At 47.6% G+C, this 27,436-nt stretch overlaps 11 protein-coding genes across 11 annotated transcripts; 10 read left to right on the top strand and 1 right to left on the bottom strand.

The window, feature by feature from the left end:
• The first annotated feature begins 1,638 nt into the window (after positions 1-1,638).
• Positions 1,639-2,990, top strand: ASPGLDRAFT_1440278 (uncharacterized protein). The gene is made up of 4 exons (XM_022541806.1): positions 1,639-1,734; positions 1,790-1,940; positions 1,993-2,433; positions 2,484-2,990. The coding sequence occupies exons 1-4, from the start codon at positions 1,707-1,709 to the stop codon at positions 2,605-2,607; spliced, it is 744 nt and encodes a 247-aa protein (XP_022402000.1). The 5' UTR covers positions 1,639-1,706; the 3' UTR covers positions 2,608-2,990.
• A 592-nt stretch (positions 2,991-3,582) lies between these two features.
• Positions 3,583-4,274, top strand: ASPGLDRAFT_34926 (uncharacterized protein; the record flags this gene model as incomplete). The annotated part of the gene is made up of 3 exons (XM_022544483.1): positions 3,583-3,843; positions 3,893-3,900; positions 3,989-4,274. 3 exons carry the CDS (start codon positions 3,583-3,585, stop codon positions 4,272-4,274), a joined length of 555 nt encoding a protein of 184 aa, XP_022401999.1.
• On the top strand, positions 3,989-4,885 carry ASPGLDRAFT_57452 (uncharacterized protein; the record flags this gene model as incomplete). Its single annotated transcript, XM_022548256.1, has 2 exons — positions 3,989-4,652; positions 4,714-4,885. Coding segments are annotated over exons 1-2 (450 nt in total), but the record flags the coding sequence as incomplete, so codon positions are not given.
• A 493-nt stretch (positions 4,886-5,378) lies between these two features.
• ASPGLDRAFT_25128 (uncharacterized protein) lies at positions 5,379-7,560 on the top strand (the record flags this gene model as incomplete). Its single annotated transcript, XM_022543447.1, has 6 exons — positions 5,379-5,412; positions 5,505-5,692; positions 5,758-6,184; positions 6,356-6,449; positions 6,545-6,664; positions 7,080-7,560. 6 exons carry the CDS (start codon positions 5,379-5,381, stop codon positions 7,558-7,560), a joined length of 1,344 nt encoding a protein of 447 aa, XP_022401997.1.
• A 367-nt stretch (positions 7,561-7,927) lies between these two features.
• On the top strand, positions 7,928-10,567 carry ASPGLDRAFT_25127 (glycoside hydrolase family 92 protein; the record flags this gene model as incomplete). The annotated part of the gene is made up of 4 exons (XM_022543446.1): positions 7,928-8,069; positions 8,140-9,109; positions 9,186-9,869; positions 9,988-10,567. 4 exons carry the CDS (start codon positions 7,928-7,930, stop codon positions 10,565-10,567), a joined length of 2,376 nt encoding a protein of 791 aa, XP_022401996.1.
• Positions 10,568-12,413: 1,846 nt separating this feature from the next.
• On the top strand, positions 12,414-16,597 carry ASPGLDRAFT_66045 (uncharacterized protein; the record flags this gene model as incomplete). The annotated part of the gene is made up of 2 exons (XM_022548975.1): positions 12,414-14,009; positions 14,069-16,597. 2 exons carry the CDS (start codon positions 12,414-12,416, stop codon positions 16,595-16,597), a joined length of 4,125 nt encoding a protein of 1,374 aa, XP_022401995.1.
• A 1,448-nt stretch (positions 16,598-18,045) lies between these two features.
• Positions 18,046-19,247, top strand: ASPGLDRAFT_81742 (uncharacterized protein; the record flags this gene model as incomplete). Its single annotated transcript, XM_022550132.1, has 2 exons — positions 18,046-18,447; positions 18,495-19,247. 2 exons carry the CDS (start codon positions 18,046-18,048, stop codon positions 19,245-19,247), a joined length of 1,155 nt encoding a protein of 384 aa, XP_022401994.1.
• A 515-nt stretch (positions 19,248-19,762) lies between these two features.
• On the top strand, positions 19,763-22,045 carry ASPGLDRAFT_1515845 (beta-galactosidase; the record flags this gene model as incomplete). Its single annotated transcript, XM_022542267.1, has 1 exon — positions 19,763-22,045. One exon carries the CDS (start codon positions 19,763-19,765, stop codon positions 21,998-22,000), a length of 2,238 nt encoding a protein of 745 aa, XP_022401993.1. The 3' UTR covers positions 22,001-22,045.
• Positions 22,046-23,926: 1,881 nt separating this feature from the next.
• On the top strand, positions 23,927-24,684 carry ASPGLDRAFT_66043 (uncharacterized protein; the record flags this gene model as incomplete). The annotated part of the gene is made up of 3 exons (XM_022548974.1): positions 23,927-24,064; positions 24,110-24,208; positions 24,265-24,684. 3 exons carry the CDS (start codon positions 23,927-23,929, stop codon positions 24,682-24,684), a joined length of 657 nt encoding a protein of 218 aa, XP_022401992.1.
• Positions 24,685-24,801: 117 nt separating this feature from the next.
• ASPGLDRAFT_46293 (uncharacterized protein) lies at positions 24,802-25,833 on the bottom strand. Its single transcript, XM_022546410.1, has 3 exons — positions 25,560-25,833; positions 25,057-25,508; positions 24,802-25,005 (listed from the first exon to the last, which is right to left on the bottom strand). Exons 1-3 carry the CDS (start codon positions 25,710-25,712, stop codon positions 24,882-24,884), a joined length of 729 nt encoding a protein of 242 aa, XP_022401991.1. The 5' UTR covers positions 25,713-25,833; the 3' UTR covers positions 24,802-24,881.
• Positions 25,834-26,362: 529 nt separating this feature from the next.
• ASPGLDRAFT_170097 (uncharacterized protein) lies at positions 26,363-27,435 on the top strand (the record flags this gene model as incomplete). Its single annotated transcript, XM_022542706.1, has 4 exons — positions 26,363-26,436; positions 26,489-26,740; positions 26,812-26,964; positions 27,036-27,435. The coding sequence occupies 4 exons, from the start codon at positions 26,363-26,365 to the stop codon at positions 27,304-27,306; spliced, it is 750 nt and encodes a 249-aa protein (XP_022401990.1). The 3' UTR covers positions 27,307-27,435.
• Position 27,436: the final 1 nt, after the last annotated feature.

Here is a 27,436-nt window from a genome sequence, read left to right as displayed (position 1 = left end):
TGCCAAAACATATCCAGTCCACTGAAAGGAGTGCAACAGGAAGGAAACAGGTCAAGTCCCCACAGTTCTGGTATGATTTGGATCAATTATTCAGCGCCATTTTGCAGTCACAAGAGCGTATGAACACACTTCATTTTGGGATGGTGGAATACTTGGATAACCCACAGGAGCTATGGCATTCAAGGGCATGGGGCTCTTCTGTTTGCACAGTGTCAGGTGAGTACGCATTGTCAAGGTATAACCAGATCATATTTCCTGGAGACTTCATTGAATTCACTTCTATGGCATGTACACTATTTGATGATGTCCATTATGGTCGAGTCACCTTTGTTGGTGTGGATAAGTGATTGAGGTCAATCCATTATGGAAAGACAGTCTTGACAGTACAACCAGTGATACTATCATCATGTCTTCCTGTTGATTTGGATATGAACAGATGTGAGTTTGTGCTTATTGAGGATAATTGCCTGGAGATTGAAGACCATTCTGTTCATGCCAGGGTGGATATGGCCTTGGATCATGGGCTACAACCAGTGTCACCCATGGTAAGAGTCCTCTTTGTCCTGACATCAAAGACTTGGCAGTTGTGATCAACTATTAAGTTGCACTCATTGTGGGCAGAGCTTGAAGTTATGGAGTATGGATGGAATTACCTGGAAGCCCAACACTCAGTTAACCAGCAAGTGCGGTCACTACCGATTTTGATTTTCATTGATGACTTTGGCATTCATTGCAACATGTATCAGACATTGAAGGCATTCTATATGACACTTGCAGGCTTGCCATACCATGAGTGGAGCAAGGTGGTCAATACTTTTACATTGACGCTGGGTCCCCATGGTGCACAAATGGCTGATGTGGTTTCATCCTTTGAAGAGGCATTTAGTGAGCTGAGGACTGGGAAGTGGGTGTTATGCAGTGGTGAGATGACATTGGTTAACATCAGTTTGCTAGTGCTTACAGCAGATATGCCACAGCAAGCTGCAAACAGTGGATCCCTGGCACATCAAGCAGAGATTGGCTGTCAGTCATGCTACTGCCCTAGAGGTTCATGCAGGGACTTGTACTATGATGTGGTTTCTAATGGCAGATACCATTTCAACACTGGTATCAAGCAAGCCCATGCAATGGGGATTGACAGGTGAGGGGATCAGAACACATATTTCTGGAGTATTGGGCTTCAAGAGACACTGTCGCCCCTGCAAAATCTGGTGCCCTTTTTGGACCTCACACTTGCATGTGTGTATGACATTCCACATTCAGAATGGAAAGGGCTAGGTGAGAAATTGCAGGACATGCTTTGCCATGATATGCTCAGGAGAACTGCTGTACAGTCATATTTGGATGCCTTCCAGGCGTTTGTGCCTCCAGTGAAGTGGCCATGTATTCAGAGTCCACAGCACTGCTTCTCTTGGTCTTTGTCAGAAAATGGGAGGGCCATTTTACTCACACCCTTGATATTATGTTGCAATGCCATGGAAACATGGTTCTGTCCTGTGACACTGAATGCAGCTTCAATCATGCTGTTGGAATTCCAGACAGAGCCGCCAATGCCCACATGGGAACTTATCATCCATGCTTTTGCACTCTTTGGGTTGGCTACAAGCAAACTATCTTCTGTTGGGACAACTGATGAGGGTGAGGTTAGGAAAAATGCGCTTCTGAGCTGCTGTGTGTTCCAAGCACTGGTGCTTGCTGCTGCATGCATGCATCCGTGTGATTTAACAAGACAAGGTATGGGTATGGCATGGGTGCCGGTGAGATTTGAACAAAGCTGATGCTGTGATAGATGCAGACAAGACTTGGCCTTCTCACTCACAGGATCTCTGGAAATACACAAGGCTTCCAAATGTTCATGTGGCTCTTCATTTTGCAGAATTTGCCGCTGAATATGGTAGCATCATGTCTTGCAATGTTTTGTGTGGGGAGTGTAAGCATAAGTATGGTATCATGAGTCTGATATCACTGGAATTTGGATACTGATAAACATAGGATCTGGAAGCAATGGGCAGACCATGCTGCGCCCAAACACTTAATGGCATATTTGTTTAAGCATGATTGTGTTCACCAAACATTGCAGTTAGCTCTGGCAGGATCAGCAGATGTGCAAAATGAAGAACTGTATGCATGCCTGGCATGGCTCACAGAGAACTGCCCACAGTTAATCAATTCATTTGTGTCACATCATGAAGAAAGGACGGCAGATGATGATGTGCATGGCTCCCATGTCCACACTTTTGGGACTGAGAATCATCTGGATCAAGTACTCCAACATTTGAATGTCTACATGCAGCATCACACACGCTTGGTGATTTACTGTGAGAGTTTCTGGGTTAAATTGAAGCAAGGTTACCAGTCTCGTGATGGTTGTGATCAAGTTGTGGTTGATAACAGGTTGGTTGAGATGTACACAGGCGTGAGGTTTTTAGATGTGTATGTGATCGCCCAACAGGTGTCATAAGTGTTTGGCTAATCTCTGGCAGAAACTCAGTGTCCTGTTACTACAATACTGGGATGTTTTTGTCTTGTGGACAAAGATATTGTCAAGTTCTTGCAATTGCCAAATATAGTGGTCATTCACACATTGATTATTTTCTGGTGGTTTGATATCTGGAATGAGTATCTGTCAATGGCAGCAGTGAGGATTATGTATTACATCTGCCTTTCTACAGTTTCACTATTGAGTGGGACCTTATCTATTTGCAATCAATGTGCACTGATCCTGTATTTTTCATTGATTTGTCATCATGTAGTGGTGTGCCAAGAGCAACATCCTCATATATAGTACTCTGTCCCTGGCGCATTAATTATGTATAATGAGATGTTTGAGAAAGACTTTTCCAGCTTGCTACTACATATACCCACTGAGTATCATAATACATACATTTTCATAGCTGTGCACGCTATCAAAAAGAGAGGGAGATAGATTGGCAATAGTATCAGCTGGTAGCATGATACTATTAACACAAGACAAGAGGGATGCCTTACTGTATAGAGACCATTATGCATAATTTTACTCACACTGTCTCATGGTTTTGAGTATGGATGGTGACTGCTCCAAGACTTTGGTATGGTTGCAGACCGTTGTGAAAACCAACAAGTTGTGGGTTTTATTGAAAGTAATCCCTAGTTCTCCCTGGTTGCAGACAGTTGGCACTGGTAAAGTGCATGTTTTCTGGTAAGGAATGTTTGGAAAATGGTTCTTTGACAGGGTTGAAATATGCAGCATACTTTGACTACATTGTATGTGGGGAGTTGTGGATGGTTTTAGATAACATGAAGACTGGAATGCACTATCTCCGCGGGTGGAATACGGTTGTCTTTAACCGCCCCTGGGCACGTAAGTATTGATCAGCCCCGGAGTATCCAGAACTCTAAAGACATGGATGCGGGGTGTCATGTGTTGGGGAAACGCGGGGATGTGAGTGCAATTTTCTATCTTCGGTAAAGAGAATCGGACGCGAAGTAACCGGGATTGCATGTCTACCCTATAAATGAGGAGGACTGTCAAGCGAGATCAGAAGTGACAATCCTGAATCACTCTCAAATATTTCGAACTTTCTCCTCAATTCACAGAGCACAATGGCCACAGAAACCATGACATACAGCAACTATGCAGCAGACCAGAAGGGGTTGAAAACCGATTTGAGTCAATTTGCTGCGAGGCGCTCCACCGAGGGCCCTTATGCCGACAATCTGGATGTTGATGTACTCGTTATTGGCGCCGGATTCGGCGGTCTCTACATGTTGTATCAAATGCGAAAGGAGGGCTACAAGACGGTTCTGTACGATGTTGGATCAGACTTTGGAGGTGTCTGGCACTTGGCACTTCAATGCATACCCGTAAGTCAATTCACCAACGGCGCCCCTCTCGATACTGATTCATAAACAGAGGCGCATGTACCGATACTGAAGTCCAGATCTACGAATTCTCGATCCGGGAGGTTTACAAAACCTAGACTTGGTCCACAAACTATCCTGAGTACAGTGAAATTCACCGCTATTTCCGCCATGTCGGTGAGACCTTGAACCTTTCCAAGGTCACTGCCTTCGAAACAATAGTTACCGGAGCTACTTACAACACTGCTAATAGAAAATGGAACGTGAGCACGTCCGATGGTCGTCATGCTAAGGCAACGTATCACATTGTCGCCGCTTGGTTTTCCTCCAAGCGCCATGTTCCCAACTTCAAAGGCTTGGACAAGTTCCAAGGCACTACTCTTCCTTCTGGCCGGCTGAAGGTGTCGACACAGCAGGAAAAAGAGTTGGGGTGATTGATACGGGAGCATCTGGTGTGCAAGTTGTCCAGGAAATAGGTGCTGATGCCCAAAACCTCTGTATTTTCAACCGCACTCCAAACTTAGCACTTTCTATGCGTCGCAAGATTCTGTGCCCAGAGGAGCAAAAAAATGGAAAGGGAAAATACCCCCAGATTTATGATCTTCGAGAGCGCTGTTTTGGTGGGTTTGCTTATGAATGGGATGATCTTAATACGCTCTCAAATACACCCGAAGAGCGAGAAGCATTCTGGGAGTCTCTTTGTGAGGAAGGCGGATTCCGATTCTGGCTTGGTAACTACAAAGATTATCTTTCCTGCAAGGAAGCCAACCGGGCGGTCTATGATTTTTGGCACACGAAGCAATCCACACGCGGTAAGACACTATCCTTGACTGTTGGTTATCTGAGGATATTTCTGACAAAATGTGTCTGCAGTCACGGATCCAAAGAAGAGGGCCCTTCTTTCTCCAGAAGAGCCCCCTCACCCGTTCAGGGTCAAACGTCCATGCCTTGAGCAAAACTACTACGAAGTTCTTGATCTACCACATGTGGAGCTGGTTGATGTGGGCGATGAAAGCGGCCATACGACTACTATTATGTACAGGTCATTCTACAATAGGCTCCGTGTAAAATCGATCTCGTCGCAATCCCATCTCATCCGAGTAAGAATATTTGATTTGGCCAATTGGCCCTACTATTAGAACTGACAATGGCACACTATTCAGTAAGTCATTGAAGATATGCAGAGCGAGGCCTCAAGGCTTATAAATCACATGACTACTGGATTGTGAAAGGGAATATAACGATTAATAAAAGCGCAGCAATGGAACAGCGAGTGCCATGATGTTGTGATAGAGAGAATACGTAAATGCAGAACAATATGCATGAGAAGAGCCACCAGGAATCGTAGACAAGAAGTATCAACTCTCTACAGAGCGGAAGGCAAGGCGAACCGACAGCGGAAGGTAGCTTTAGCCGCACTAGCTGGATCCGTTTGAGCATGCTATATAAACCGTAAGCTGGTCGAGCCTTGGTGCCATCAGTCTTGAGAGAAGATTCATTCAACAACAACAGCAGCAGTAATTACTTCAGTTTACAATATGTCCTCCCCCGTCAACCTTCGCAACCCTGAACGTGCGATTCACGTCGGTGCTGTTCTGTTTAACTAGTATGTTCCTCCCCGGGCCTTGGAATAACCATCTGTTACTGAATATTACAAAGGGTAGCTGAACACCTCGATATCGCGCCTGTGGGCTTTTTTTCTAGCATCAGCCGCGATCTTGTCAAGGATATGCCTTCCTTCATCATTCCCGATGACCTCAAGGCCCAAGCTTTGGACTTTGAGTTTCACTGGATTACGGAGAACGGCGAACGTCCTGGCCATCTGACTGGCAATCTCAATGTGTCTCCCACGGTAAATTTCTCATAGACGAACCGTTTGGTTGTTCACAGGAAACAAGAAGGCTGATGACAACGCAGGACTCATTCACAACTTGCCCGCCACTAGACATCGTCGTCCTCGGGGTTCATAAAGTAGGCTACCAAGCCAACGAAACGGAAAAGGAATTCCTGCGTAAATGTCATGCAGACTGTGTCGCACTTCTCTGTATCTGCGGTGGGTTTGAGTCGGTTCTCTCTGCTGGACTCTTGGAAGGCAAAACCGCGACAGCGCCGCGAGGGTTCATCCCTCTGATGCAGCAGGTAGCTCCTGGTACGAACTGGATAGAGAAACGGTGGGTACATGATGGCAAAATCTGGACGAGCGGAACACTATTGAATGGATTCGACATGGTCGCTGCATTTGGAAGAGACACTTGGGGTGGCAAGAATACACTGCTCGAGCATTGTCTATCCGAAATGGCATGGCCCGAAAGGGATGTTGATTATGCGGAGGATGTGATCAACAGTTAGATAGGGTTAGGGTAGAAAGATAGCGCCGAATACTTAATTTAGTGATGCGTCGGCTAAACCTTCTATCCGCGTTCAGGAGCCTGCATGGCAGTGCATCATCCGTTCTTATTGTTAGCCATCTTGGCAGTGTGCTCTTCGCAAATGACTAGTTTACAACGAAGGACAGATGAGAGATTCCGCCGTGTATTGAGTGAGAGAATCATCGTCAACGGGGAGAAGAGTCTGGACTATGTCCAGGGTCTGTTGGTATACGTTGCATGGTAATTGACCCCTGCTATTGAAAAAGTGGCTGATAGCTTTATATTGACACACGCTCGTGAAACAGGTGCCCAATTCACTTACGACCGTTGAACAGCCAGCTTTTCCAATTCCTACAGATTTGCATCAACATGGTTTCCGACCTGAAGCTCTCCCAGAAAACCCATGATATGGCCGCCCAGAACGCTTGTCTTGGTTGCTATAACTTATCTTCAATGTATGCTAGCTCTCCATGTCTTCTTGATATCTTTATGTGGTGATTACATCTAACTTGCGTCTTAGTCTCGCCATTGGACTACAGCGTGCCAGTGACAATGCTGCAGAGAGTTATTGCAAATCTGCTCTAAGCTCCAACATAATATCTGATCTACAAGACGAGACTGGCGTTTAATATTCAAAACTTCAGATGCTTCTTGACCAAATAGCTCGCTATAAGCCGAGTCATATTCCCCAAGAAAACTTTGGCAGAAGATCCGAGACAGTCTTGGAAACCACGAAATTATTCAATTCGAAACTTCAAGATTTGGACTCTGCGATCTCGCCCAGCGCTGATGCTAAAAGTATGCAAGGACAAATCAATGCAGCTATACTTATTTGCTGACGAATTGAACAGTTCCACTACATCTCTTTAGGCTATTTATCAAAGTTCAAATAGCCTTCTTGCCCTTGAAAGACCTCCTCCGAAGTGACTTGAATAACCCGCCCAGTAGTATTTTACCGCCTACCCCAGCTTCTCCAGACACTGATACCATTGAATCCGCAACAACCTGTTTTACAGAGATACAAGCTTTTTTGGAATACTTCCTGTCTGCACCTCTTGACCAATACCTTAATTTCTCAACCAGGGAATGGTGTCTACTGATCATGACCATTGCCATTACCCCGCGCCTATGCTTCTCCCCCGACGTCTCCAGCCATTCCCAAGACCAGGCAACCGCCAAAATGCTAATCTACCTCGAAAGCCTCACGCATCGCATGGGAGACCTCTCAGCGTCAAGTATTGGCAGCCATCCGGACTTTTTCCACATGTTCCGTTCTGTGCTGGAGATCATGTTACCTGCATATACCCCGCAAAACAAAACTACTCAATACCGCGCATCAGGCGATGATTAACAATATTTGTGGAGGAAGAGCCGGGGGAGGGTTCCTACCAAAAAAAAAAAAAAGAAGTACTGTTTGGCTTTCGTCTACTGGCCATTTGAACAGGTCTGGTGTCTGTCTCTGACAACAAAGTCCGCACGCTAACCGAAAAACCAACATTCCCCATCATGGAAAAATAAAGCGCACATCCGCGGTTGATGCCGCCGATATGCGATGGATAATGCTAGCCAAGGATTCCAAGGATGTCAAGGATACTACCTTCTTGCTTAAACCACCTTGTTACTGGGTCAAAATGTGAAGAATAAATTGTCACCTGCCCCTCCTTTCTTCTCATGGTTGTTGGTTGACTGGTTCCTCATATCATCAAACTATTATCAACATGCCTTCTCTCTCAAGGGGTAGAAAGCTCTTCGGGGCTGTCTCGGCTTCTATTCTCGCTCTTGCCTATGGCGAGAAATTCTCTGCTTCCAGGTTTGATGTCTTGGATTATGTTGATCCATTGATTGGGACATCCGATGGAGGTATGTTGATTCTGCAAGAGCTTCAGGGTATGATGCTAGGGCCATGCATGCTCACGCGACTATGTCTTAGGTCACGTATTTCCAGGAGCTACACTTCCTTTTGGAATGGCAAAGGCCGTTTCAGACGTTTATAATGGGGAGAACCAAGGCGGATTCTCTGTTGATGCTAGCCGGATCGGTGGCTTTAGCCACCTCCACGATGACGGTACGGGCGGTTCCCCGTCCATGGGAAACTTCCCAATCTTTCCTCACCCAAACTGCCCGGATGAAGACCTGAACAAATGCGAATGGCTGCAGTCTGATCGCGCGACTAAGTGGCTAAAGAAGTCCCCCAAGGCGAGACCGGGTTATTTCAGTATTGACCTTGCAAATGGTGTCCATGCGGAAATGACTACCACCAATCACTCTGCCTTGTATCGCTTCAAATTCAACAATTCCTCTTCCGCCCTCAGTCCAGTCATTCTGGTTGACCTGATGGATCTGCCTCAATCACGAACAAACGCCTCTGCCTCGGTCGACCCTTCCACCGGACGGCTCACCGGAAATGGTACCTTTAGCCCAAGTTTCGGCATTGGCAGCTACGATGCGCATTTCTGCGTTGATTTCAAGGGCGCCGAGATCCGTGATACGGGTGTCTGGACTCAGAATCGTGCGGGTACGGATCTGAAAAGTGTCTCTATGGATCCATCAGGCACTATCTCGGCGTCCAGTAATTCTGCTGGAACATTTGTCTGGTTCCACGCGCCCAATGACGACTCCATAATGGCGCGCGTTGGTATCAGTTTCATGAGCGTGGACCAGGCCTGCCACAATGCAGAGACAGAGCAGCCCGACTTTGACTTCGAAGCCACTGTCTCTGCAGCGGAAGATGCATGGAGACAAAAACTGGAAGTTATTTCCGTCGACGCCGATGGGGTCTCCCAGGAGCTTCAAATGGTCTTCTGGAGTGGCGCGTACAGGACCATGATCAGCCCACAAGACTATACGGGAGAGAATCCGCTCTGGACAAGTGATGAACCGTACTATGATAGCTTCTACTGGTAAGCATACGGCCACGGAGACGTCAAAAAGCCCCTTACTAGGAGACCAATCTAACATTAATAACTTATCTTGTAGCCTATGGGACTCTTACCGCAGCATTCATCCGTTGCTGACCTTGATGGACCCCCTATCACAATCTCGCATGGTTCGGAGTTTAATCGAGACATATCGCCATGAAGGATTTCTCCCCGACTGTCGCATGTCGCTCTGCAAGGGATACACTCAAGGCGGCTCAAACGCCGACGTAGTGATTGCAGACGCATTTTTGAAGAAGGTCGTCGATATCGACTGGCAAATGGCGTACGAGGCGGTTGTAAAGGACGCTGAAATCGAGCCGGCCAATTGGGATGTCGAGGGCCGTGGTGGGCTCAGAAGCTGGAAGAAGCTCGGCTTTATCCCAGAAGATGACTATGATCCAGACGGGACCGGCACGCATACCCGTAGTGTCTCGAGGACCGTAGAGTACGCTTACAATGACTTCTGTATTGCTGAAATGGCAAAGCGCATGGGGCATCCCAAGGACCATAAGAAGTACATTGAACGTGCTTCCAACTGGAAGAATTTGCTGAAGAAAGATCAGCGCTCTGCCATTAATGGCACAGACACCGGCTTTGTTGGATTTTTGGAGCCTCGTTATCTGAACTTGACCTGGGCACATCACGATCCTATCTTTTGCTCTCCTCTCATAGGTCATGAATCGTGTTATCTTGACCCTAACGGAGGTCCTACATATGAAGGGAGCTCCTGGCTATACACCACGTACGTCTCCGAACCACTGTTGAGCAGGTCGACGCGAGAATTTGGTCTCCCGGCCTGCTCAACTGGCTCACACACCTTCTGATCTCAGTGCAAAAGGAGTGGTACTAACAAGTAATAGTTACGTTCCTCAGGACATGGCGTCCTTGATCTCCAATCTCGGCGGTCCCGAAAACTTTACCTCCCGACTTGATTTGTTGCATGAGGCCAGTATCCTCGATATCGGCGATGAACAGGCCTTCCTACCTGTCTTCCAGTATCATTACACCGGACGACCTGCTCTGTCGACCAAGCGCGCACACTACTACATCCCATCACGATTCAATACCAGCTTCGCCGGCCTCCCGGGTAACGACGACAGCGGAGCGATGGGCTCGTTTGCTGTTCTGACGATGATGGGACTCTGGCCCGTTCCCGGCCAGGACGTCTACCTCATCAGCGCTCCTTTCTTCAAGGAAGTCAGCCTCCGCAACAGCATCACGGGCAACGTGGCCACTATTCGCAATAAAAACTTTGATCCCAACTACAAGTCCATCTACATCCAAAGCGCCAAGCGGGACGGCAAGCCCTGGTCCCAAAACTGGCTCCTCCATGATTTTTTTATAGAGGGTGGTGTGCTTGAGCTCGAGTTGGGTGAGAAGGAGAGCAACTGGGGGACAAGGACTCAAGATCTTCCACCCAGCATGAGCCATTACCAATAGTAGTAATAGTAGTAGTAGTAGTAGTAGTAGTAATAGTAGTAGTAGTAGCTCGTTGTATTGGTTAGTTGTTTTGTTGGCGCCTGTGGAGCAACGTATTGCGGTACGCCCAAAAGGCTAGAATGAGACAATAGAAGCGAGCGAATATATTGAAGTCTATCTATCTATCTGAGAAAAAAGAGCGGATATCCGAAAAAAGGAGAAAGCTATTTTTGGAAGGGGTCATTTCTTGGAGTAAGACATCTAGTCTCAGCTCTGTATTCATAATCCTTAGCTGTCACTCGGGCTTCTCAAGACCCTTGGGGCGGAGAAAACAGGATCTCCTCTTCATCTTGGGAAATGCTTAGCTTATCCATGGCGTTTTCCACCTCGGGTATACTGTTATTGGAATCAAGCCAAACAGCCCCCAGGACAGCCTCCACTGTATTAGCAAGAGTGTGATCTGGCACACTTCTTCCAAGATCCAATCTTTGGCTGATAAATTCCTGGAGATTCACTGCGCGCGCTCTATATGTCAATTGCTTATTGCATGCAAGTGTTTGAAGCAGATGCGTGTCACGGAGTTGACCGCTATCACCATAGACTGTTTTGCCACTTTACACATTTCCTTTGTTTGCACTTTAAGTGAGCAGGAATATCTACCTCTTCAAATTTCCGGATAATCGACTCCCCGACTTCCCCGACTCGGAAATTTAACCGCTTCATTGGTTTATCCGCTTCACTATATTGATAAGATCACTCGGAGGTCGTCGGGGAAGACGGAGGAGTCGATTATCCGGACTGCACGAGACCTATATGATAGAGACCTAATTGAAACGAATGGGTAGATATATTCTCGTCCATATGGACACACGAGTGCTTGGGTGCTTACCTATCTATGTGTGCATACACCGTGGCCTATATATCGGAGATTCGTTTAATCGGACTAATGTTATCCTTTTGGTCCGATATATCTGATGAATATCGGATGAATTTCGGATGAATATCGGACCGATCTAGTGAGCTCCGGAGAAGTTTTATCGTACGGCGATGGAACACTCTTAGTTAGTTCGAGTAAGCACTCTACAGCAGACTCAATACTACGTACATTCCTTACTGCGCGATACTGTCTCTACGGCTCACGGCTGTCATATGGGCCTTGTAAGGTAATCCGGAGAATCAGCACCGCTGCCCCGAAGCTTCCCCGTTTCAATATCCTCATCAGTATCCGGGATGGCACGTGTCACCTAGGCTCTCGCGTCGGGCTGACTGACTCTGACTGAATAACCGGACCCCGAAAGACATCGGACACGGAGAGCGGCGGCAGAATTCCGGCCGCATGTAATGACTTATGTAGGTCGAGTGTGCCACCGTAGTTAGCAAGGTGGCCGAATCAAGCGTACTTGCCCACTCAAAATGTATTGTTTGAGGTTAACAGTGAACGTTAGTTATCTCTCGTCGTCCATCATGATGCTTCGTTGGTGGTTTTGGTGGCTAATTAGTATTTATGTACATACAATTGCCTGTACAAGTGCCACCGTGTGTATCCGTTATGGGTCCAAGTGGGCCATCGCCTGTCCGAAATTGGCCTTGGATTAAAACCCCAGGATTTGGCCAACGCCATAAAAACTTTTACGTATAGCTTTTATTATGAGGGTGGGCGCCCTCTGTCGCCGTTCCCTCACCTTCAGTCTCTTCCGTGTCGTCGATCCTCGGACTATCAACCATGAAGAATCGGTGGTCTTCTTCAGTCCCGCAGTCAGAACCTCCTGGGTCTGACGATGAGGCTGACCCTTCCTTCGCCGGCAGGCTAGAGAAGCGGCCATCGTCCGGCCATGATATTGTTAGCCGTGCAGAGAATTGGAGCCTGATGCCGTATGTTAAGCATCAGCGCGACCGCGATGCTGCTTCCAGGTTCAAACGCCGAGAACTCGGAGTTACCTGGAAAAACTTGTGTGTGGAGGTTGTCAGTACGGCGGAGGCTGCCGTGAATGAGAATGCCTTATCACAATTCAACATCCATCAGCACGTGAAGGGCTCATGCGACAAACCAGCAATGCGATCAGTCCTTCAAAACAGCCACGGCTGTGTCAAGCCGGGCGAAATGCTGTTGGTCCTAGGACGACCCGGCTCGGGTTGTACCACCCTCCTCCGAATGCTTTCCAATCACCGACGGGGCTATAAATCCATCAACGGGGATGTTCGCTTTGGTTCGTTAACCCATGACGAAGCCGCGCAGTATAGAGGCCAGATTGTCATGAACACGGAAGAGGAACTATTCTTTCCCACCCTGACTGTCGGCCAGACAATGGATTTTGCCACTCAACTCAAGATACCCTTCCATCTACCGGATGGGATCGAGTCAGCCGAGGAGTATCGCCAGGATATGATGCAGTTCCTCCTTGAATCAATGGGCATCTCTCATACCTACGATACCAAGGTAGGCAATGAATATGTGCGCGGAGTGTCGGGTGGGGAGCGGAAACGGATCTCTATCATTGAATGCTTGGCCACGCGAGGCTCTGTCTTTTGCTGGGATAACAGCACCAGAGGCTTGGATGCCAGCACCGCACTAGAATGGACGAAAGCAATTCGCGCCATGACTGATATCCTGGGTTTATCCATGATTGTCACACTGTACCAAGCAGGCAACGGAATTTATGATCTGTTTGATAAGGTGCTTGTGCTGGATGAGGGAAAACAAATTTACTACGGGCCCACGTCCCAAGCCCGCTCTTTAATGGAGAATTTGGGATTCCTCTGTCACGAAGGCTCAAACGTGGCGGACTTCCTCTCTGGAATCACAGTACCGACTGAACGACAAATTCGACCGGGCTATGAGCAGCGTTTCCCCCGAAATGCGGATATGGTCCGCATAGAATACGAAAAGACCCCTATCCACGAGCAAATGATGGCAGAGTATGACTATCCGGACACAGCCTCTGCACGCGAACGCACTGAAGACTTCAAGGCCGCTATCGCCCATGAAAAGCATAAGCATCTACCCCAGAACAGCCCATTGACCACCCATTTCTTGCACCAAGTGAAGACCTGTATCATCCGGCAATACCAGATTCTCTGGGGAGACAAAGCAACAGTCATCATGAAACAGATCTCCACACTGGTACAGTCCTTGCTTGTAGGGTCTCTATTCTATAACGCCGCGGACGATTCAAGTGGTCTGTTCATCAAATCTGGTGCGCTGTTTTTCTCTGTTCTGTATCACAGCCTGCTGGCCATGTCCGAAGTTACCGCTTCATTCAGTGGCCGGCCCGTTTTGATCAAACACAAAGGCTTTGCCTTCTTTCATCCTGCCGCATTCTGCATTGCCCAAATTGCTGCCGATATACCTGTCTTGCTCGTGCAGATATCCTTATTCTCCCTGGTTTTGTACTTCATGGTGGGATTGACCATGTCAGCGTCCGCATTCTTCACCTACTGGGTGGTTGTCTTTTCTTCCACCATTGTACGTTCTTACCTGTGTGGCTTAGCTCAAGAATTCATTGCTGATGAACGTTACTCTAGTGTATGACGGCTTTATTTCGGGCGATCGGCGCGGTCTTTAAGACTTTTGACGGGGCATCCAAGGTGTCCGGATTCCTCATTTCGGCACTTATCATATATATCGGTTACATGATTCACCAGCCGCAGATGCATCCATGGCTCGCTTGGATCCACTGGATCGATCCCTTATCATATGCTTTCGAATCCTTGCTCGCCAATGAGTTTCACCAGAAAATAATTCCATGCGTGGGCAACAATCTCGTGCCCTCAGGGCCTGGCTATCGCGATTCCCAGCACCAGTCTTGTTCTGGCGTTGGGGGTGCAGTCCAGGGAAGCACTTTTGTAACGGGCGATCAGTACTTGGGTTCATTGTCATACAGCCATGCGCATGTCTGGCGTAATTTTGGCATTCTCTGGGCATGGTGGGCATTATACGTCGTTGTTACAATCATCGCAACATCCCGGTGGCAATCGCCATCTGAGAGTGGCAGTTGCCTACTCATCCCGCGCGAGAGACTGTCGCGGGACCGGCAAGTGCCTCATCAAGATGAGGAATCCCAAGTCCCAGAAAAAGATGGGCGGTCGGTCTCAGACAGTAACTTTCAGGCATCCGACGAAGTCGACAAGCAGTTAATCCGGAATACCTCAGTGTTCACCTGGCAGAATCTGAGTTACACGGTCAAAACACCTTCTGGGGACCAGGTATTACTAGACAATGTACATGGTTGGGTGAAGCCTGGAATGCTTGGAGCCTTGATGGGCTCATCAGGTGCTGGAAAGACAACTCTATTAGATGTATTGGCTCAGCGAAAGACCGAAGGCACGATTCAGGGATGCATCATGGTGGATGGGCGCCCATTGCCGGTTTCCTTCCAGCGGTCAACTGGGTATTGTGAGCAGTTAGACGTCCATGAACCATTTGCAACTGTACATGAAGCTCTAGCGTTCTCTGCTCTGCTTCGTCAACCACGCCATGTCCCTCGTGATGAGAAGCTGAAGTATGTTGACACCATCATTGACCTGTTAGAGTTGCATGACATTAAAGACACATTAATCGGCCGCGTTGGCGCTGGATTGAGCGTGGAACAGCGAAAACGGGTCACCATTGGGGTGGAGCTTGTCTCAAAACCAAGTATCTTGATCTTTCTAGATGAACCAACATCTGGTCTAGATGGTCAATCTGCCTTTAACACTGTCCGTTTCCTTCGGAAGCTGGCAAATGTGGGACAGGCTGTGCTGGTGACCATTCACCAGCCATCTGCACAGCTGTTTGCTGAATTTGATACACTATTGCTTCTGGCCAAGGGCGGAAAAACAGTTTATTTTGGGGACATTGGTGACAATGGGCAAACTGTCAAAGAGTACTTCGCTCGGTACAATGCTTCATGTCCTCCTAACGCTAACCCTGCTGAACACATGGTTGATGTGGTATCAGGTCATCTTTCCCAGGGCCGCGACTGGAGCCAGGTATGGCGTGAATCTCCTGAACATGAGCGCATGATAAAGGAGCTCGACGACACCATCCACAATGCAGCATCCAAACCCCCGGGAAGTCATGATGATCATGAGAGTGAATTTGCCATGCCACTTTGGGAACAGACAAAGATTGTTACTGCGCGAATGTGCATTGCATTGTATCGAAATACACAATACATCAACAGCAAATTTCTCTTGCATATCAGTTCTGCCCTATTCAATGGCTTTACATTTTGGATGATAGGAAACAGCATCGCTGGGCTGGAACTGCGTCTGTTTACCATTTTCCAGTTCATTTTCGTGGCCCCGGGAGTGATAAACCAGTTGCAGCCACTTTTCCTAGAGCGCCGAGACATTTATGAAGCCCGTGAAAAGAAGTCCAAAATGTACTCGTGGGTAGCCTTTGTGACGGCTTTGATCGTCTCGGAGTTGCCTTACCTCTGCATTTGCGCTGTGTTGTACTTTGTGTGTTGGTATTATACAGTCGGTTTCCCTAACGATGCGAATACAGCCGGGGCAACCTTTTTCGTGATGTTGATGTATGAGTTTGTCTACACTGGGATTGGGCAGTTTATTGCGGCCTACACCCCCAATGCCACTTTTGCGTCTCTGGTAAATCCCTTGGTTATCGGTACTCTGTCCTCGTTTAGCGGTGTTTATGTGCCATACTCGGAAATCGTCGTGTTCTGGCGGTACTGGCTCTACTATATCAACCCGTTCAAGTACCTTATGGGGAGCTTGCTGGTCTTTAACGTCTGGGATGTGGAGGTTCACTGTACTGACAATGAGTTCGCAGCGTTCAACCCACCTAACGAATCCACTTGTGGCCAGTATCTTTCCTCCTATATGGAAGGCCCGGGATCCCGGATGGACTTGACCAATCCGGAGGCCACCTCAGACTGTCGAGTGTGTCAATATCGGATGGGAAGTGATTATCTTTATACCCTCAATCTCAAGGCATATTATTATGGGTGGCGCGACGCCGCGATTGTGGCGCTTTTTGCCATCAGCTCTTATGCACTTGTTTATTTCTTGATGAAACTGCGCACTAAGGCTTCGAAGAAAGCTGAGTGATTTAAAATTCAGCTCAAGTGGCATCGTCTATTTTCATTGTATATGACCTTGGATTTCATTGCATTGCAAGTTATTGGACTCGGGGCATTCTATAGACAGTTCAAGTTATCAAAATCAAAAGTTTGCAAGACGCATGCATGTATATAAGCACAATAGAGCAGAGTTGGGCTTCTTGTCTTTTTGGAAGTTTTTCATGAATGCCTGATAGGCCTGAGGTGTTATCTCTCTAACTAATTATTTGTTTAATAAGTAATAATGAAGTATACTTACTCCATCAAAGCCATTGGCATCAGAGCTAACTGTGGGTCAGCCCATCTACATACTGCCGGTCACATCCCCGTGTCCTTGAAAAAATATGGTCACTGCATCACCATCTTTTAACACTCGCTGCTTTGTTGTGAATCCGGTTGGTCATTTTTGCAATCAGTTGCTGACTGCTGCAATGAGTGTACCATGTATGTTTCTGAGACTGGTGTTTGTTCCTACTGTAGGTGAATAGTGCTTTTCTGTCTCTGTCTGTACCAAATTTGATGTCCTCAATGGGCGTTGTTTTAGGGTATGATATCCAAGAATTTCAACGTGCTCATCAACCAGAAAACAGTTAAGAAAAGTCCCTGAAACATTGGAATGCGGATACTGGAGTGCCATAGAAAGGCCAAGTAAATCACCGAACAAGGCTGTACCTGCGTCAGAATCTGCTTCTGTAGTTCCAAAAACGGAAGACAATGCAATTGAGGCTCTTCCTGCTCGCATTAGTATTCTGTCCGGGGTGAAAGAAAAGGAAAAGGAGGTGTATTTTCAAATGCTCTGCTACGAAAAGAAAAACTGGGGAACGACGCAGCCAAGCTGCTGGTCGATAAAGCCCGCAGAGAATGAAGGGAGCGCAGTAGAAAGTTGAATTCAGGCAGCGGCCGAAGACCGTTTTGGGTCCGGATTCTAGCCATGACTTGGCGCAGGATACTTGCATTGACAAAAACATACAGTGGAGGGCAACGATGTCGTCGACTGGTTCACAGTTAGTCGCCAAATTTGATGTATCCTGTATCAAAGATATGCGCATACCTGGCCCATACAAAGTCGAGCTGTGGTCTCCCATGGTGTTTCCAGTCGTGCCACGAGAGCATATGCCGCCTGGAGAGCTTTGCTTCTCTGGTCTTCAGTCTCCAAGGAGGCGGGAGTAACCCGTTGAGGACGCTAATGATGTCCGAATGGCCATTCATCGTGTTGACACTATAGTTGCCTTTGGTATAATTGTTAATTCTTTGGCATCCCAATTATTCCTAGAGGCTCTCCACATGTCTATTCTTGCCACTTGGCGATGATAACCCCAGATAGTTCTGCCCAGACCCCGAGTAGATTCTCCAACAAAGAAACATCCGCCTAAAATTTTTCTAGAAATATCGCAAATTCTGTTACACGCAGCAAATACGGCCCGTAAGGTTCCTATCATGATCCTAGACACACTTCCTCCCCTTGTGGCCTCTGCGCTACTCTTTTTTGTCATCCACCGGCGCTTCTTCCACCCCCTTTGCCATGTCCCCGGTCCATTTCTCGCCGCCACCAGCCCGCTATTCCTATACGCCATCTGCTCTCTGGGCATTGAGGGCCATGTACTTCGCTCCCTTCACCGTCGCTACCGCACATCTGTACTCCGCGTAGGACCGAACAGCGTCTCGATCTCCGACAGCACCGCCCTCCGCGACATCTACATTGCCAACGGCGGCTTCCCCAAGGATGCCCGCTACACAAAATTCAACCTGGGCCCAATCGTCTCCATTTTTTCCGCCATCGATACAGAATATCGCGACCGGCGCGCCAAAGCTGTCGCCCCTCTATTTGCTCCCGCCCGGGTTCCTCCAACCAGCCCATCGGAAAATCCATCGCTCAGTTCACCCAGCACCTCCGCACGTACCAGTCCGAAAAGATTCCATTCGATCTCGTCGACCTTTGCGCCCGTCTCTCTATCGATGTGGTGACAGAGTACCTTCTCGGCAAACCCTACGGGGGCTTCGCCGAAACCGCACACCTCTCCGCGCAGGAACAGCAGAGCAACAAGCTCAGCGCCAACCTCTTCATATTCGCCATCGTCGCTTTCTCGCGATTCTCCCTGCTACCTAACTGGCTCTTCCAACAAGTCGACCGTCTGGCCACCCATCTGACCTTAACCGAAGAAACGATCCAATCATTCCAGAAACTCAACACGTTCGCCGCAAGAGTCATGCCCCGGGCTGATTCCCTGGGCTTGACATCCACCTATCAATCTCGCCTGCTAGCGGTGGGAATCTCTGAGACAGAAACAGTAACCCAATGCAAAGCCATTGTGTTCGCAGGGGCAGACTCGACAGCCGTAATGCTCACTACCGTCCTATTCCACCTAATCCGGAACAAAGAAAGTCGCCGCATTCTTGCGGCAGAAATAAGCGCTCATCGCCAGAAAACCCCAGCTTTTGACCCAGAATCTGTTCCCTATCTTCGTGCCTTCGAGCCTTCTGTCCCACCCACGCTTCCCAGACGGTTGCAGGCGGGTCAACAACTTCAATTTCCATATAAATATGTACTCTGTAGACATTCATTCGTTTTATCTACTAATTACCGAGCCCGTGATAATAGTGAAATTGATCTAGTTATCTTGAACTGCATATTATTCTGACGCTATTAAGAATATAATAAAGTATCAGACTTCTTTGAATTCCCAGTGCTTGTACTTCCACGGCTTTGAATTTGTGCTGATATTCTACTGAGAAATCATAATATAAGGTTATTATTGGTGTACCAAGCAAACGCTCTACTTCATGCTATGTGCAAATCAGTAAGACTAGACGACGGACACAGAGATATTAGATGGAAGCATAGGTAGACGATACAGCTCATAAAATCCATTATTTACAGACCTGCAGATCTGCCCTTCTGCGCCATTTTATTCTTCTACGTCACTAATAAGCCAGGTCGCCTTGGATTGTCTTAATATCCCCTCAATTCGGTTAATATCCCCCTCAACTCGGCTAAAAAATAAAAATTAAAATTAAAATTAAAAAGATAAAAGTGTTTCCGAGTTGAGATGCTAGTCTCATATAAGATGATCTGGTAAAGCATTATGGAATTGCTGACCCTACAGGTTTCAGCAACCAAACCAATCGTCTGACTACCTTTTCTTTTTTTGCGACTATGCTTCTTCGCCCATTAATAGCCTCTGCTGCCTTTGTTGCTGCTTGTGCTGTCGGTGCTACACCGTACAGTCGCACACCCGGGTTATCAGAACAAAAGCTATCGCTCGCACCTTCCCTCAATCGCTGGCCACGCGGAATTCACTTGGCTGTCGACTATTACCCGTCGCAGTGGCCGGAGCAAGTGTGGAAGTCTGACATTGCTCAGATGCGAGATGCCAACATATCGTATGTGCGAGTAAACGAGTTCGACTGGGCCATCTTAGAACCAACCGAGGGGCAATACAATTTCACTCTTCTCGACAGGACTCTGGAGCTGCTCGCTCGGTATGACCTTAAAGCAATCATTGGGACGCCCACGGCAGGTCCTCCCAACTGGCTCACCGAAAAGTACGACGTCAGCTTTGTAGACCACACCAATACCACATTGCGCTTCGGGTCTCGCCGTGGCTATAGCACATCCTCGACTGACTACCGTCTACTGAGCCAAAACATTACGCGAAAACTAGCGGAGCGGTACGGCAACCACCCCACCGTAGCGGGCTGGCAACTGGACAATGAATTTGGATGTCATGATACCACGCAGAGCTACGATCATAATGCCATCAGGCGATTCCGGGCATGGCTGCAGACTAAGTACGGCACCATCGACAATCTTAACGCTGCCCAGGGCCGTGTGTTTTGGTCGGACCAATATACCAGCTTTGACGTAGTTCAGCCCCCGTTTCTGCAAGTCTACACGCCACAGCCTGGCCATGTTCTCGATTGGTACCTATTCAGCTCAGACATGATGATCGAATTCGCGCGGCAGCAGTCGGAAATCTTGAGGCAATATGCGCCTACACAATTCATCACAACCAACTTTATGATGGCCTTTGCCGAATTCGACCACTTCAAGTTCTCGCGTGAGGTGGGACTCGACCTCGCAACATTTGATGAGTACCCCCTTGATCTGAGCTCGTTTTCGTGGCTCTCTTCAGAAGAACAAGCAAAATATCTGCACACCGGTCTACCGGATTCACAGGCGCTGAGCCACGCTCTCTATCGCGGCGTTGCGGGTGTCGCCTACAACAAAACATCCGGACCGTTCGGCGTCATGGAAATGCAAACCGGCGTTCTGAACTGGAGCCCTTACCGGGTGTCTCCGTTGGGAGGCATGGTAAGACTCTGGACGCACGAGACGTTCGCGGATCTGGGTGATATGGTGTCATATTTCCGCTGGCGTCAGGTCCCGTATGCGCAAGAGCAGACGCTGTCCGGCCTGTTTACCCCGGATGGTACCACTGACGAAGGCTTTCTCGAGCTTCGGACCGTGGTAGACGAAGATCTACCGACGCTAGGGGAAGCACTCAATAGCGATCAAGAAGAAGAGCACCAAGCGGATGTAGCTCTCATATTTGACTACGTTTCTTCCCAGGTTTGGGCTATCGAGCCGTACAGCGGGGACTGGAGCCCTAAAGAATTCAGCTATATGGATCCAACTGTGAAGTATATGGACATCGTCTATAACTTCTATTCCGCTCTCCGCCGCCTCGGTCTTTCCGTTGATGTGATTAGCCCCGACCAACCGATTCACGGCTACAAGTTCGTCGTCGTGCCGAGTTTACCCATCATTCCCAGAGCATTCAACCAAGCACTAGCTGAATACAGCGGTCCCATCGTTTTTGGGCCGCACACGGGTTCTAAAACAGCTACGTTCAGCTATAGCCCTGGTCTCAACCCCTCGAAAGGCCCGCTCCACGACCGCCTACCGATGAGAGTCACCCGGGTAGAGACACCGCCGAGTTACGCGGATAGCGGCGTCACCTATGCGGGAAAGACGTTTAATATTTCAGGCTGGGAAGAGTGGGTGGTCTGCGAGCGAAAGAACCGGACGAGCGTTGTGACAATGACATATTCTTCGTCACATCGCCCCGGTCAGCCTGCCGCCTGCTCAATGGATGGGCTGCACTATCTTGGCTTTAATCCTCCGGTCGACCTGCTCGTGTCATACCTAGGTCACGTCGCTAAGGACGCAGCGATTACTGATTTTGCGGGGCGGCAGGCCAATAGTAGCAATGACCTTGGACCTACGCTGCGGTTTGCGAAAAGGGGGACCTTGCTCTGGGGATTTAACTATGGTTTAGAACCTGCGAAAGCTCCTGCCATCGAGGGTGCTGAGCTGCTAATTGGTGGGGATGGTTCTGAGATTGCGTCGGCTGATATAGCAGTTTGGAGGCTAAAGAGTGCACAGGCTTGAGCATATTGTAGACGTCGACGTGACTCCTAGGCTTTTCTTCGGCAGTGGACTTCGTTGGTGTAGTCGTAGCTAGAGCTGGCATGGTAGCTGTTATAGACGTTCATAATGTCAACTTATATCCTACCATGCATAATTTAGAGTTCCCAGGTCCCATTATATTAAGGTATACTAATCTATGCTCGCAACTCTACTAGGTTGTACGAGCAAAGATAGACCCCTTAGCACCAGTGGAATCGTATGAGGATCGAGTGTCTGATTGTGTATTCATATCTAGACTAGGTAGCCTAACGACGAGAATATCGAATCTGGGGAAGAAGAAAAGGAAATCTATCTAGGTGATGAACGGTTTTTATAGACATTTGTGTAGTGCGGCTTAAGCCCTTGTTTGCCCTTATTGCTTGTATGGCATCGTTTGATATGTTGGCGCTGTTTGTCTGGCGTTGAGAACTTGAGCCGTTGAGCCGTCACACACCTGGATGATCATGCATTTTAGGATAACAACTTCGGCACCTGGGAATATCATTATAGTAAAGATTTAAATTACATTAGACTTGTATAATATACCACCACATCTAGTATCAAAGCAGTACACAGGTGGGTGTTCCACCCCACACATCTTCAACACGCGCCTTCTTTTGACTATATTCAAACCACTACCATCCCACCAAAAATGCACCCTAAGCCAAACAACTCTATTGAGAAAGAGGAAAGCGTTTTACTCACAATATCAGTTATTCAAAAGCAAGAAATAGGTTCAATTCGTGAAGCAGCATGTGTTTTTAATGTATCCCATACTGCGTGACGGTATCGAGCAATATGAATCTATTGGTAGACTATCTGACGAAATTCTAACATGAGGAGGGAAAGGAAAGAGGCAGGCCTGTCGGCGACGAGCTATTTAGTGTGTGTGAGGGGTTTAAGCGATGCTCAGTGAATGTTCTACGCCAACCAGGTCAAAGTAATCAAACATGCTATACATCTTGCGAGCGTCCATGCTCCATGACAGCCGTCAACTAGGCGCAAAAGGGAAGGTCGTTGTGAAAGAAGTTCAAAGAGACAAAAGCAGTACAAAGTGCATAATGAGTGTATGCGTTGGCCATAGTGAAAGGATGCGGGCTGCATAATCATAGTCCCCGGTCCTATCATCATAGTCATATTTTCAGTGGCCAATATCAACAAACACTGCCATCTGAGAAAGCAAAGAAAGCACTTAGCGCGGCCACGGAATGCATAGATAAAATTCCTTTTTCCTGTGGACAGATTTCCTTTTCTCTCCCCAGATTCGATATTCTCGTCGATGGCTACACTAGTTTAGATAGGAATATCATTTCGTTAGTATCTACTAGTCCGAGCCTGTGACAAAATCCGAAATGGACGCCTAAATCGCAAAAGAACCAGCGCATGCTCAGATCCTGCAGTACTCTCTGCCATGATGATGAGGAAAGAGCAAAAGAAGCTGTTCGAGAGTTGAGAGTAAAGTGAGGGACTGCTGTTGAAGAAGGTAAGAGTTAGAAGGAAATTAAGTTGAAAAGGCAAATGGAAGTGGGAAGAAAAGGGTTATATATCCTTGTCTGGCCTTCTCATTCACTACAAAACAGAAGCCTCATACAAAAGAGGTGCATTCACTTCAGGATGAAGCGGGGGGGTATTGTTATGGGGTTCTCGTACGAACCCTCAAGGATGATAGTTTGGCCAAAGCCAGCACGAATCGCTGAACTGGTAAAGGAAGGGCACCCTTCCGTACGAGGCTTGGTAGCCTGAAGGATGCAGCAAGGGATGCCTCGCCGTACAAACAAACCCCATTCCCACCCGGAGATCTTTGTTTTTCTCTTCTTTCTTCAACAATTCTTTCGTGTACGATAGGCACCATTAGGTTTAGATAATTTAATCGTGACCCATAACAGATATTTTCACCTGTGTATCTCGATGACCAGCATCCAAAGTCTTCCACCGGCATCGTATGGCCCCATTGAAGCGGTGACCAGTTTTGCAGATCAAAATGAGACAGGGAAATTTGTTGGAGGTATTGCTGTGGTTATGATTCTCAGATACAGTCGAACACCGGTTGGACCGTATGATGAGGTTATGTGAATACCTGGTTATTTTGAGGCTCCATCGGGCAAGAAACGAGCGAGGATTACGAGGATATACGTGTCGAGTATAGACACTACGTGCAATGGGAGAAGTGATTGGAATATTCCGAAGCAGGTGAAATTATTCCAGACTTGATTTACCGTTTAAAAGTAGGGTATTGTTCGGTTTAGCTGTCCTGTTTCAAATTCCACCCCTCAGACTCGCAATATCCTCCCTACAAACGAATCGAAGTATCTCTTCCAGAAACACCAGACGATACATTCATCGATTTCGATCTCCAGCCCATTTTACTCCTTTCTCGACCGATCCTACCAATGTCTACATCCTACGTTCCCATAAATCCGGACTTTACAATTCCATCTGTGCCGCAAAGTAATAAGTGGCGAGTAAATGGAATGGCAGGATTATCAGATGGGAGGTGGAAGATACCTCGAGTTCCTATTTCTGGATGGGGTGGGTTAGTAAAGGTCAAGGGGAAGCAGGGTAATGGGGAGGAGTTTCCCGAGTTGAAGATGGGCAGTTTTTGGTTTTGGATCAAGGATGCTAAATTGGCTATTTCTACTATGGATAAACAGCGTAAGATTGACTAGTTGGATTGTGTACTCGATGTGCGGCCTTTGGGGGGATGACGATGGAGGTGGAAAGAGTAGATTCTCTATAGGTCCTGGGCGTAGATGATGGCTTTATATAGACATCATCCATGAGAAGCCTGGGTATGCTGCCTCGATCTAACTAAAGAAGGGGTTGGGATAAACCAGATCCACTCCAATTTGGTTACACGGGATGTCTATACATCTAGCTGGTCCAGTTGAAGCAACACTGATATCGACTCCGGCAGAATGACAGCCATATTTTGATACATACTGGCACGAATCTTCTCCGCTATTTCTGAACTCGCTGCTCGAGACGGTCTATACAAATGTTAGACTCGTTAACATATAAACATATCGCACCAAACATACGGATAATCAGTAGTGTTCGCAAAAAGCCTCCCCCCACTCGTAGTGTCCAAATTAGCCAGAGCAACAACATATTCGCACGCGCCATTTTCAGCACTTCGACAGAATATCCGCTCCAGCCAGTACGAAACAGTTTTTGTATTAAAGTCCCGAAAGAGGCCTGTAAGGCAGTATCCCGGTGAAACAGAAGCGACCAACACCTTTTGCGGATCGAGACGTTGGGATAGTTCCTTGGCCCACAAGACAACGAGAAGCTTTGAGGCGTGATATCGGTCATAGCAGTTGTATTTGTCTGAGTTGTTGAGAGAGTGTAATAGGTCGTGGAGACCGTGGTTTTCTATATTTGCCCATGCGTGTGCCTCGGATGATACGAGGAGTAGACGGCCTTGTACGGGACTCTTCAATAGAAGGGGAAGGAGTAAGAGAGAGAGGATATAAGTACTTATAAAGTTGACCTTTTTTTGTCAATCGGTACATATATATCTTCATGGTTGATATAAACACACCTGTAAAGTCTCTTCCCAACCAGTCTCCGGACAAGTGGTATAATCAGTTCGATACACCCCCGCATTGAGAACCACCATATCCAAATGCGAGAGACGTTGAACATCCGCACCAAAACGATGTAAAGATTCAAAGTATGCTGCATCAAGCGTCATCGCCTTCACCGTGGTATCAACATGAGCTCCATTCCTAAGCTCCTTTATTACTTCTTCGCCCCTGCTTTCGTTTCTGGCTGTGATGATAAGATGGCATCCAGCTTGGGCTAGAATCCGCGCACAATCCAGTCCACAGCCACTGCTGGATCCTACAATTAGAATTCTTTTATTTCGAAAAGGCGTCAGATCAAGATCTGTTGCGGATAGTCGCTTTGCGGTGATGAGTCGGTATACAAATGGAATCGGACCGTCTGGATCGAGACTGAAGGCTGCTGGATTCGACAAGGCGAATTTTATCATGTGAAATGAAGAGGCACTCATTTTGGTTGTATTTCCGGATGGCTCATGGATGGGAGTTTGTTGAACCCCGAGCGAGATGAGCATGTCGTGGAGGGGCTCCGTGAAGCGATCAGCCTTAGATCTGACAAATCATATCGATCGGCTTAAAAGTGGATCTTATGGACGGTTAGACCTGCTATCTGCAGAACTATCTAGATATGGATCCAGGCTTTTCATTTATGGTTTGTTGAGGTACTAGTACCAGTGTCCTGCATATGGAGTAGATGGGTAGAATACTGCTTTATCTACTCTGTAGACTTGCTCGATTTTTGATCTTGTTCTCACCTGTATATCATTCCCCCATACCAACAATGCTACGCCCAAGAGAGATTCTGACACACACAGTCCCAGCGGATATCCATGTATCAGACTGGGGACTCAATTGGTAAGTATTACCTATCCTTCAAGGCTGTATACCTCCTGCTGAATCGAACCAGGTATTGGGCAGTAACTGCCATCTTTACCGTCGCTACACTGGCCTTTCTTATTGCAGGGATACTCACCCAAAGAAAATCGACACGCACATTATACTACCTCTCCGCATTGTCCTCATATGCAGGCTGTCTTGCCTATTTTGCCATGGGGGCTGATTTAGGCTGGGTAGCGGTCCAAGTGGAGTTTCCCCAAGGAGCAGAAACAAGGGTTGGCACACCGACACGACAGGTCTATTGGGTTCGCTACATTCTGTGGTTAGAACCCCTCTTCAAACTAAAATCGAACATGTGGAGTCCTTGATAGTGTACTAAGTGGATCGTTTTAGGACTGTATCAGCCCCACTGGCGATGATTGAACTCTGTCTCCTCACCGGGGCCTCGTTCCGACTCATTCTCTTGGAGGCCGTGATATCTTTTTCAGCTATTGTGACGACGTTGATAAGTGCTTTGATTCCGTCCTCGTATAAATGGGCTTATTTGTGAGTAGTTCAATTTCTACTATCTATTACTCCCCTGCAGATCACTCAACTGACACTTTGAATCAATTCAGCGGCTATGGCGCTCTCCCCTGGGCTGGCATTACGTATCTAGCAATCGTAACTGGATACAAAAACGTTTCAGCCAAACATGTCACCAGACGCAGTCGCTACATGGTGTGTGCCTTGTTCTGCATGGCGACGTGGCTGATGTATGGAGTGGTCTGGTGTATTAGTGAAGGGGCCAATATACTCTCACCTAGTGTGGAGGGCGTTTTGTACGGGATTGCCGATGTGATGGGATTGGCGTATTTCGGCCTCGTGTTGTGGGCTGCGCAGGTGTAGAGGTGATTACTTGCGGTGTGCGGATGGAAAGTGTATCTGGCGTTGATGTTGTGCCATGTGCGGATATTAAAGTCGTAGTTAGGTCTCCGAGACATGTTTGAGTATAGTTCAACATACAAGATATTGCAGA

This window comes from Aspergillus glaucus, assembly GCF_001890805.1.
Source record: "Aspergillus glaucus CBS 516.65 unplaced genomic scaffold ASPGLscaffold_8, whole genome shotgun sequence".
In the NCBI taxonomy this organism is placed as follows: Eukaryota; Fungi; Ascomycota; class Eurotiomycetes; order Eurotiales; family Aspergillaceae; genus Aspergillus; species Aspergillus glaucus.
The sequence above is the reverse complement of the archived record's forward strand: the minus strand, read 5'-3'. Positions and strand labels throughout refer to the sequence as shown.

What these genes read in the sequence shown, in the direction of transcription:
- ASPGLDRAFT_1440278 (XM_022541806.1), top strand. Translation starts at nt 1,707, where the DNA reads ATGCATCCGTGTGATTTAACAAGACAAG. An exon ending in GTGTGATTTAACAAGACAAG is followed by an intron (nt 1,735 to 1,789) that starts GTATGGGTATGG and finishes ATGCTGTGATAG; the next exon opens with ATGCAGACAAGACTTGGCCT. An exon ending in TGTGGGGAGTGTAAGCATAA is followed by an intron (nt 1,941 to 1,992) that starts GTATGGTATCAT and finishes TGATAAACATAG; the next exon opens with GATCTGGAAGCAATGGGCAG.
- ASPGLDRAFT_46293 (XM_022546410.1), bottom strand. Translation starts at nt 25,712, where the DNA reads ATGACGCTTGATGCAGCATACTTTGAATCTTTACATCGTTTTGGTGCG. An exon ending in GTTGGGAAGAGACTTTACAG is followed by an intron (nt 25,509 to 25,559) that starts GTGTGTTTATAT and finishes TGACAAAAAAAG; the next exon opens with GTCAACTTTATAAGTACTTA. An exon ending in GCGAACACTACTGATTATCC is followed by an intron (nt 25,006 to 25,056) that starts GTATGTTTGGTG and finishes ACATTTGTATAG; the next exon opens with ACCGTCTCGAGCAGCGAGTT.